Here is an 11,392-nt window from a genome sequence, read left to right on the forward strand (position 1 = left end):
GGTTTGATCCATCTTCTTGGGAATCTGTGGCCGACGAAGAGATGTGGCAAGCAAGGTGACTAGCCCACACTTTTGTGTTTGCAGTCTGTTTTGGGGTCAGTGGTGATAATAAAATAGCATTTACGAGCAGTCATTTTGTTTGAGGCATTGTGCTGATGGCTGTACATTCATAATCTCATTTTGCCCTCAAAACAACCTATAAACCTATAAAGAGGTCGCTGTTATCCCTGTTTTACAAAAGGACAAACTGGAGGTAGAGAGGTTACTTGTCCAAAGCCAAATAGCGACACGTGAGAGACTCTGGAACTCGCGTCCGCCCGACTCAGGAACACTGCTCTGCTCCGATGCTCTCCTGCCTCAACTAAATGAAAGTGACTGAGGAGAAGTTGATAAGGCCCCGAATCCACGGGTAATGTGCTAGTTAATTATGTAAGCACTTACTCAGTATTTCCTAGAGGCCAGACACCATGCCGTGTTTGGAAGCTACACCTATGAATACGACACAGTTCCTACCCTCAAGGAGCTTACAGTCTAATGGAGCAGACGGACTTGTTAAAAGAGGTTTGAATACAGATGTGCTAGATGTTATACTTTCCTGTTGTTCCTGTATGGAACACTTCACAGGGACGCTCTGGATGCTCTGGTTCCTGTCATTATTTTGAAATATTCGAAATACTGGGGCACCCGGGTGGTGCAGTCAGTTAGGCATCTGACTCTTGGTTTCAGCTGGGGTGGTGATCTCAGGGTCATGGGTTTGAGCCCCACGTGGGGCTCCGCCCTCAGCAGGGAGTCTGATTCCCTTCCTCTCCCTCTGCCTCTACCCACTATTCTCTCTCAATCTCTCTCCCAAATAAATAAGTAAATCTTCAAAAAAAATAAATAAAATATTCAAAATATCTAACACTCACAGACTTTGGCCTAACTATAATATAAAAGTCCTCAGTGGCATATAGACGGGGCGACCAAGTACCTGGGAAGCATCTCCTTCAGGGAAGGAAGGGGGCCCACTCTGAGCCAGACTGCTTTGCACTGAGGATTGAGTTATGATATAAGGGATTTACATAAGTTTAAAGAGGTTTTTAAAAAGTTGTCAAGAAATAGAGCTTCAAAATAGCAATTACAAAAATAGGCGTACTGCAGTTTATGCAGCAGTGTTCTTGAAAAAGTCAGAAAACAGCATATTGCAAGTGATCAGCCTAGTTATAGGGACAAACACTTGCTTTGAAGAACTGATCAAAGATGCCCCCTGTATGTTTGCACAGTTCTTCACTGCGACTGAATGTAGGAAAGCTGGGGAAGAAATCACATAAAAGAAGAAAGCAGGTCATTATTCAGGCAGGTATTGATTTAATGGGTTTGCTGAAGACAATTTGGATGTGTTCATGTGGTCAAAGAGTCTAGCTACCTTTGAGGAACCAGTCACACATGGCATGAGCCATTGCAATGGGTACCTCCAGGGCTGTGCTGACAAACTCAGCAAGTACCCCCCTTCCCAGCTGCTCTCGCATGACAGTGACGTACATCTGGTGGAGATCTGATGTATAATCGTGACGATGAACTTAAGTTTTTTCCTAAAAGCTTTGGCAAGCAGTGTGAATGCAGCATGTTGGCAGCGGGGACACTTCTATGAATATGAGAGAGGAAAAAGTATATAATAAAGTGTTTTGTATGTTCTTTATTGGTGGGAAATCTGGCAGATATAGCTTTAAATGTGAAATTTGACAACATGATTTTAATGAAGGTTCCCCCCTCCCCCCGCCCCAATTCCCAGGATGAAAACACCATTCTTCATCTTTAACCTGGCAGAAACTGCAAACATACCTTCGAATGTGAAGGCTCAACTCTACACTCATGCGTATAACGTACGTTACACTTTTATATCTATAAATATGTTTGGTGGGAAGGTGGTAGTGATTGGAATGGGGAGTGTGTATCACAGTAGAGTTTTTACTTTGTCGTTTCTAGTCTTATTTGGCTTTATAAAGCGGTATAAATGGAAAACTACTTGTGTACCACAAATAATGTCTAAAGTAAATGGTGTGGTTGACCGATGATACCCCCTCCCTAAAGATGTCCACATCTTCATCTCCACAGCCTGTGAATGGATGGATAGCCTTACATGACAAAGGAGACTTTGCACGTGTGATTAAGTTAAGGATCTTGTGGTGGGAAGATTATCCTGGATCATCCAGGTGGACCCATTGTAATCACATGGCCCTTCTAAGAAGGAGGGCAGGAGGGTCCGAGGCAGAAACGGAGAGGTGATAATGCAAGCATAGGGCAGAGAGAAAGATTCCAAGGCACTGGGTGGCTGGCTTGGAAGGTGGAGGAAGGGGCCACAGGTGGGGGAGTCCAGGCAGCCTCTGGAAGCTGCAAAGGGCAAAGAAACAGATTCTGGAGCCTCAAGAAAGAACACAGCCCTGCTGGTTTTACAAAAACCTTGATTTTATGGATTTTGACCTCCAGAAGTGTAAGATAATATGTGTATGTTGTTTTAAGCCACTGTGTTGGTGGTGATTTGTTACAACAGCAACAGGAAACACATAGGAAACCATAGGACACAGCCCCCACCAAACCAGTTCTGACAGGTTGCCCTCTGAGCAGACGTCCTGCTCCTCGCTGCACTTGAAGCGATGGGTTTGTGGCTGGTTGGGATTTCGTGAGAAAGATAAAGGGTCTTGGAGAATGGCTCTGGCACAGGTGGTCCTCGCTGGTGGGGAACAGAAGGACGGAGCAGAGACTTGCTGTTGCCCTGTTATAATGAGCCCCTGCTTTTCTGAGATTCATATCCCTGGGCTCTTTAGACACCTTCGGAGACCGTCTGGGAGCCTGCTGTCTAAGAAACAGATGTCCTGGCAAGGACCAGTGAGCCCCGAGCCCTGGAGCTATCTCTGTTAGCAACCAAGGTGTCCCTGCCACCTGCGGGCTGCTGTGGGGCTACTCACCCAGCACTGGTTTAGTGCTAAGTCCGCATTGCACGGTGTCCCATCAGTATGACTCATCTTACTACTGAATGTTGTGGTCATGGGCTCATTGTTTATTCATGTATTCATTTACTCACAGAGCATTTCTTGAGCACCCAGTCTGTACCCAGTACTTTGGTGGAGACGACCAAGCATTGTCCCTGCTACCCAAGAGGTAGCAGCTACAGAGGGAGACAGAAGATAGAGTCATCAGTTACATTAGTCTTGTAAGGGACATGAAGGGTTTGCAGAGGAACCACGAGGGACAGCAAGCTGTACCTGCGTCCAACTCCTGGAGAGGGGCCGGTGAGGACGGGAGGGGGGCCTTCGCAGGAGGCGTCCCTGGAGTGTCATCTTTAAAGATCGGAAGGAGCTGGTGGGGCAGAGTAGTGAGAGGGTGGGCCAGGGAGGACAGTCCACAGGGACAAGGGCAGAACCCTCCGAGGTGCCCACTCGGGGACAGCAAGGGATGGATTATGGGGGACCGCAAGCTGGAGTTCTGTCTGGCAGTTGGCAGATCCAGCTGCAAGGCCTGCTGCACCATTAATTGCCAACTGTAAGTCAGTTCACCTTTCCAGGCCTCGATTTCTTCTAAAAATAAAAGTAGGCTTTAAGCTTTATCGATTATCTCTCGTGTCCTTGTCATGTCATAGCCCGTTCATCTCTAATACCCTGTGATTGTGTGAACAGCAAGCAGTATTTAGTGGGGAGAAATCTGAGACTTACTGTTATTTCATATTCTCGTCAGTGACCCGTTCCGTGGTCATTTGCTGGGCCACTACTGAAGCTGATTCACGGATTTATTGTCCCGTTGGGCCTGTAAACTTTACTCTTTTCAGTGGACACAAGTCCATAGGTCTCTTCTTTGCATATGTCTCCAGAGGTGTGACCTTGTTTGCAAGACATATAAGGTCAAATACGTGATGGGTCCACACAAATCCACCCCCTGGTACTGGTTTTTCAAGAACATTCTTGTTAGGTGTAAGACATTTTTGTTGTTATTTATAGTATTCCACTCAGTAGCTCATACAGAACTTTATGTTAGGGGGACCTTAAGTTCAGGTGTAGTGGGGGAGCAGGGAATACCCCTGTTATCTTTAGGAATACATTTTATAAATGGGTGTCCCCAGTAAATAGAATAGTCTGCTAAGACAAATGTCACAGTAACCCATAGAGGAGGAAATAGAGTTCCATGTGATGAGAAATGACCAGCTTCTTAAGGTACAGCACACGTGGCTTAATGGGCTACCCCGAATAAGTTGATGATGTGTCAGTAACAAAGTGTTCCAGAAACAGGTAGTATGCTTGTTCCAATAGCTGGAGACTATATAATGGGGAGGACGCCACTGAGCCTCTCATTCTCTTGAGCCATTGGGGAAATGCTCTCTCAAGGGCTGGCCTCTGTTTTGAACTCCAGAACCTTGGTAGGACTTCAAACACTTGGGAAAGTAAAGAACCTAAACAGTCCTGAGTGCCTGCTCCGTGCCGGGCAGTGTGCCGTGCACTTCACACGTCCCTCACCGGAGGGGCGCTCGGGAAGGGAAGCAACAGTGGAGTAAACAGACCACAAGGAAAGGTAGAGAAACACTGGATATTTGACCAAGAGAACGGAAGAGTGGGAGGCTAGCTTTAGAGCTTTGATGTACATGCAAGCGCGAGGTGACTGTTTCCTTGGTTCTGGAGGGAAAGAAGTGAAGGGGGAAACTGCTTTAAAAGCCAGCTTGAAGACCGACGCTTATTAAATACCAAAATGACACATGGAACATGAATTCTGGGATTTTTCCTGTGGATGCTATTTAAAAGTAGGTTAGGTAGGGATGCATTTATCTGCCCTGGAGTAGAAGTTGGGGCATTAGCTAGTATCTTGTGTCCCTTTCAACTGAATGATGTGATGGATACAGGTCTAACCACAGAAGCCCTTGTCCCTCGAGAAAGCATCGTTCCTTGTTCTGTGCGCTCACTGAGTCTGTGGATGAGCTCACGTTCCTGCAGATCCGACTCCCAATTTGCCAATCCCCAAGAAGGCTGTGGAATTCCCACCTAAGCAAGTCTAGTATTCCATTGTGCAGGTTTGGCTCTACTTTTTTTGTTAAATTTTAATGTTTCTCCCTGGAAAACTCAATATCAAAGTCTCAAACTCTGTCCAAATTCATACGATCTCTGATGTTGCGTAACAAAATTCCTGATTTCCGTGGGCAAAATGTTAACTATCGAAATTGTAATTATAGGGTGCCCTGAAGATTTTTAATATCTCGCTCTAAGGATGTCTCTTAAATTCTTTTATGCCCAGCGTATTTGATGATGGACTTGTTTGAGCTGGTTTATTGTTGCCATTGTTACTGCTGTTGTTTTTAATGTAGAGAGAAATTTATATGAAAAGGAGGGTCAAAATTTAAATTCCTTCCAGTTCTTTTTCCATGCAGTTTTCTAAAGGAAGCTATTTTTTTTTCTCCAACGGCTAAATTTAGAGTTTCAGCCTTTCTGCCTGTTGAGTAAATAGCTTTCCATGAATTAGAACTAAATCCCTTTCCCAGAACATCTTTCTGGAGGAAGAGCATTTTGTCCTGACACAGTGTGTCTTAGGTTCCCCCTGCAACATCCGAAAAACCCCAGAAGCAGTTTTAGATGAAGCACATTTGCCTCCTGCCACTGTAATAATTACAGTCACATTCTTGCATTTTCTGCATGGCCTAGCAATGATTCGATTTTTACTATAGGCTGTGTGGATTTTCCTTCTTGTGTGATTAATTCCTCTGTGTTTTCTGTGTTTTGAAAAAAAGTCAAAGGATAACAATGGAATACCAACATCTTTGCTGTTTTTCAGCTTTATAAGGAGATTGTCTCTTTACAAAAGGAACACCCAGTGAATTGGCACAAGAACTATGCCATCGCTTGTGAGCGCATGTTACGCCTTCGGGAAAGAGGTGCAGACCCTGAAGTCTTGTTATCTGAAACCATCAGACACTTCCGCCTCTACACTCAGAAAGCACGGAATGATCCACAGCTGCCTGATATTTTCGTTGCTCTAAAGCACCTAAGAAAAGAATTGCAAAGTCTGAGAAATAGGAAAAATGTCTGAGGCAGCAGGATGTGAAAAAAACCTGCTCATTGTTCAGCTTCCAGAATTCCAAAGTGCAAAAGTTTTTCCTCCAAGAAAAAAAAAATTGAAGACTCAGTCATTTCCCAGATAGGGTACAGCAGTACTGTTCAGTGGGGTGTTTGCGTGATTGCGATGTGCTACGTATGCAAATTCTGTGTATCTCTTGTCACTTAGCATTTCAGTGAGAACCTTCCAGAAAACCCTCCTACTTCTTCCATCTTTCACCTAATGACTTTGCTTGATTAGATGCTAGAAGAGAATGGGCTATTTTCACGTACTTTAAATATCGATTGTGAATCGTTTATTGGGATCAGTTTTGAAGATTGCTTATTGCTTATTGGGATTAGTTTTGAAGATTAAATTCATAAAATGTTAATACCAGACCAAAGACACATTTTCTGTTTCTCAAAAGTAATTTTTTTTTAAGAGTGAACCTTGCTCTGCTTCAAATTAAAATACTTTTTTTTTTTTTAGTAACTTTGGTTGTTACATAATCTCACACTTTAAGCTAAACACCAACCCAGTGAATATTTTGAAAAAAGTTGGGAGTTTTATTGTCTTTGATAATTCTCTGAAATCGTTAAAAAATAAAGCTGCTAATTTGCTTTCTTTCAGTTGCATAAAGTGGCAAATAAAAAGGATTTTGTATTTCCTTAGTTAATTTTATATTTATGTTTTACTTCTGTTTGGGCTCATAAATCCAGGCCCAATAATTAGTAGGCTCCTGCTGCCAAAATGCAAAAAAAAAAAAAAAAAAAAAAAAAAAAGGGGGGGACGGGGGGGGGGGTTGGATGGGGAAGTGGTTCAATAAATTCATTTCTGTTACAAGCATCTTTTATACATATTACTAAAGAGAACATAGTAAGAAATGCAAATAATAGTTCTTTATTTTATTATGACAGTTAATTAATAGCAACCTGTTTTAATGAATAAAGTCACTCCGAGTCCTTCAGCACTTCCTAAGTAGAGGCCAGAATCTGTAGGGATTCTTTTCCCCCCAATTGTATAGCTCCTAGACTCCAAGCGCTATATAGGCCCCTGTATAGAAATGCTCACTAATGAAGAGGGAGGGCTAGAAGCTTGTCTGCATTCAAAGATCACTGGTGAGTCATTCAGCAAGAAAAGGCCCCTTACCAGGAATAGTCACAGTTCCGTGGCATTGTACTAGCAAAAGGGTCTGATCAAAGGTCTCCTGTGGAGCTTGCATGGTTCCCTTTCATACCACGACCATAATTAAAACCACTAATTCTCTTTTAAAATGCTGCAGGATGCCATGTAGGCATCTGTCTGGAGTGTCCTTTGTGATGTCATAAGCTGTTAAGGACCAGTGCCGAGGGCTTTTGAGTGAAATGCCAGTCATGAAGGTGCTTCAAGACAAGGGTGCCTCTCAAAGCTTGACAGGGCCTTGACTGCACAATTCGAGCTGAATTTGCCCCTTGTCAGCTGCCAGTAAATAAATCTCAAAGGGGGAAAAGCTGAAGTTTCATTACCTGATCCATGGGGCTTTGTTGGTTTTGGCATCACACAGGGGAAGCCCTTGCCCTTCCATTCTCTGGATTTGAAGATGTCCATTGGAGCCTGCAGCGCCTGGACAGGGTTCAGAGCGGAACCTTTTGAAGAGTGTCAATAGTTGTAACAGTTCAGCTGTTAGGAAGACAAATAAATGGAGGAGCTCATTAATCCGCTTTTGGCTCTCTTTGCCTTTTGCCCTTTTATCACAGCCTTATTAGGCTCCTACTCATCTTGAACCAGAAAAAAATGAATTGGAGTTGTTGAGTACTAATTGGCAAAGACTTTTCATCATGGGCCAAGAACTTTCACTGACTTGAAAGTAACTTCTCCACAGGGAAGAACCAAAAACCTGGTTTACCTTAAAACAAAAACCTGTTGAGTTCGGGGTGGTGTAAAAATTTAAGGAAGCGTTGATAAATTGTCTAAGTTTATCCATTTGAAAGAAATCGTGTGAGATTTCTTTGGATTTGGATTTCTGCTTTCTTAAAGAGGAAAAGTACAATAAAATTCAAGTGAACATTCCCGGGACATGTGTTGTTTTTCTTGGTTCAGGAGAGATGGCGTGCATGGGTGAGGTGATGGAGCATCAGTAGGTACGTGGGCGTGAATATGCATTTGGGCATCTGTATACACGTGGTGTCGGAAGGACCTTATGGAAAGGAAGATTTCCTACTGATGGCCTTGAGGATGGCAAGTGAAGGCCTCTTTTTGAGGATACCTGCCTATTACATTTGTGTCTATACGGAGGCGCTCTGTATATATGTCTGAATATACTTCGTGTATTGACTGTGGTCAAAGGTTGCATAGATTCTTCTGTATAGTACTTTGTGAACAGTGGCTTTGGACCGCTCTCTGAGAAAGCACTGATATATATATATATATATGATGGCCCGAAGTCAATAGGATCATAATTATTTAAATTGCTAAAAACCCTCAGTACATGCAAAAAACAGCAAGCTGAGCTGAGACTTGGGCATGTTGGGCTTCATTCCCAGATCAACTATTCTGAAGCATTCTTTCCTTTCTCTTGTGTGCAGTTAAACAGGTTGCTTTCTCTTTCTTTCTCTTCCTTTTCCTTGGCTGGTGCACGAACACCACAAACCCTGACAGAAGGGGTCTCCTCTAGTCTAACCCCCTGACGTGGGAGAACATGTGAAGGAGGTGACTTCTCATGCAGGATTTGGCCAGGATTCTCCTAACAGTGTCTCTGGAGTGCCAGGACGACAGGAACCCCACAAGGCCAACTTCTGCCTGGACTTTGGCCTGAGGAGCAAGTGGGAGCCAGCAAAGCCAGCCGTTCTCCCTGAGCCGCAGTACCCTCCTGCCCGGCCCTAAGGCTGGCGCACACGAGTGCAGGGACGCGGCTCCATGCCCTCTGACAACAACCCCCCCCCCAAGCCCCACACCCACTAATGGGAGCTATGCTCCATTCTTACTGTTGACTCTCCTCTTCTCCTTGTGGTTTTCAAAGGTCCCATTTTAACAAATGCTTTTGTCATATGACTCAAAATAAAGCTCAAATGGAAGGGCGTCAATTACTAGTATATTTTCTTGAGATCTTCTGATAGACACTGTGAAATGTTATCTCTGTCCATCTTCCTAGTATTTTCTGATGATAGAACCGTTACGTTCACTTAGCCTTTATGATATCTAAACAAAACCCATTTTGATTGAGTGTTAGGGTGATTTTATTGATACCCAGCTGATTGCTTTAAGTCATCAGGCTAGGATATATGAAGACTAGTTTTTTTAATTTATATTTTAGAAGTTAATGTGAGTCCTTAACCACAGTTCCCACCAATATCCCTTGGAATTTAGAAATGTTAATACTTTTAATATTCAGAAAAAAAGTTTTAATACCAAAGGTTAAAAAAAAAGATCCTGTTACAACAAATCCTTTTACTCTGTTTTGATGCTGGTATATTTTGTAAATGCACCAATGTAGAGTATTACTGGTCTTCTCAGTGGCTCCGAATCCTATGGTTAGGTGAAGAAAAGAAATTCCAGCCCAGGAAAAGATTCACATGCTTTATTCATCCTCATATTTTGTTGTGGATGCAAAAGCATTTTAGAGCTTATACTCACAAACAAATAAGTAATGTTTCCAGGGATTCTGGGAACATCTAAAGGCCAAGATCTTGGCACAACATTAGAAAGCAAACAGGGAGCTACAGCTTTAGCAGTGATCATATTCAATAAAGACGTCATTGTCAGTACCCTCGAAAGGTCTGTTTGATTTGGATCAGCATAGGACGGTGTGAAAAAAGCCTCAGGAATAACACAATGTGCTTACCTGGATATAGGAAAGCAAACTAATAGGAATATATCTTGAGAAAGGGATTTTTCTGAAAAAAAAAATTTGATTGCTCTTCAACACTGTAATGTACATCTGGTGTAAAGGATATGTACAAGAAGCGTTAGCGTATGTCATATTGCAAAAAGAAAAAAGTGGGGGGAGAGATGGGTAGAAGTTCCCAAACTATGAATAGGAAGCCCGCAATTATTGACCTATAAATGGAGTCATCTGGATCTTTTCCTAGGATCCCAAGTGTTACTGGTTGGGGTTAATTTTCAGTGACATAGGTATTGTGATGATTTTAGAGAGGTCAAGTTGGTAAGGTGGAGAAACTTGCAAGATACGGATCGAACACAAAGGCGAATAACTGGCCTGGGTTTCCATCCCAGGGATGGAGCTCCTCCAGCAACCCAGTAGTCTTGCCTTGTCCATAGTCACCATTAGGTGAGGAGGATGTTAAATAACATTCTAATGAAAGATAAATAGAAATCCAAATCTAAGATTTAACCCTTTCATAATTTCAGTTGTTTATAATTTGCTGGAAATCTGTATAAGTAGTATCGGGGAAGGTACAATAGATGGAGTATAATCTCTATGTACTCTAGATTATAAACTGATAAATAGACATTATGTCCTGTTCTTGAAAATATGCACACCACAATCATCTTCTATGTAGAAGTGTTACCTAAAAGGAGGTGATTTTGTAATGGAACGTTTTAAAGAAGATATTTTGAGATTTGTCTCATCTCAATGAAATATTCCCTGGATGCTTGAACCACTGGAAATACCCTTCTACCTGTGGTTGGTGCTTCTCTGGGAAAGTGTGAGCCATTGAACCCCAAAGGGAACACTGCTTGGGAAGTGAGACCCAGTTTGCTCATTGTGGGCTTATGGTGGGATGGGACCCACGTGGGGCACCTGGTACCCTAGATCCTTGCGTGTCGTTCAAGACACAAGAAATCCCAGTGCTACCCTGGCATGCCAAGATGTGAACTCAAAAACCGCAACAGAGGGCCATCTAGGATCTGAGGACAGGGTAGAAGGTGCAAGCACTAGGATCTTCTTGAAGTATCTGCCCTCAAAGTAGGGTCCAGAAGTGGAAGGAAAACATTGTATAATTGTATTATTTATTAACAGTGCTTTTAAAAGTTAATATACAAAAAACAAGGGCTCTTTTAAAATACTGGAGCAAGGGCGCCTGGGTGGCTCAGTTGGTTAAGCATCTGACTTCAGCTCCGGTCCTGATCTCAGGGTGGAGGGATGGAGACCCGCGTCGGGCTCTCAGCGGGGAGGCTGTTTGTCCCCCCGGCCCTGCCCCCACTCGTGCTCTCTCTCCCTCTCTCAAATAAATAAATAAATAAATAAATAAATAAATAAATAAATAAGATCTTTAAAAAAAATACTCTGGCAAAAGCTACAGAAACTTTAAAAGGGTTGTTTATGAATGGAAGATGATTCATTTATCAAAACACTAGGGTTCCTGTGACTGAAGAGTTAAAAGCCAGTCTAACAGGTGAGAGG

General features: G+C 42.9%; 1 protein-coding gene across 6 annotated transcripts in view; it reads left to right on the plus strand.

Moving 5' to 3' along the window:
* Positions 1-8,099, plus strand: part of TMEM260 (transmembrane protein 260) — a 67,190-nt gene extending 59,091 nt beyond the window's left edge. For 5 of the 6 annotated variants that reach the window (XM_025869973.2, XM_073895260.1, XM_025869974.2 and 2 more), the window contains 3 exons: positions 2-55; positions 1,772-1,862; positions 5,788-8,099. In XM_025869973.2, coding sequence (XP_025725758.1) covers positions 2-55; positions 1,772-1,862; positions 5,788-6,042 — 400 coding nt within the window. In that variant the 3' untranslated portion in view covers positions 6,043-8,099. Of the gene's footprint in view, position 1; positions 56-1,771; positions 1,863-3,063; positions 3,091-5,787 lie in introns of those variants that run through there. The other variant, XM_073895258.1, reaches the window with a different exon arrangement.
* The last annotated feature ends 3,293 nt before the right edge of the window (positions 8,100-11,392 follow it).

This window comes from Callorhinus ursinus, unplaced genomic scaffold (assembly GCF_003265705.2).
Source record: "Callorhinus ursinus isolate GAN/ISIS: 27379988/994484 unplaced genomic scaffold, GSC_fseal_2.0 scaffold8, whole genome shotgun sequence".
NCBI lineage: Eukaryota > Metazoa > Chordata > Mammalia > Carnivora > Otariidae > Callorhinus > Callorhinus ursinus.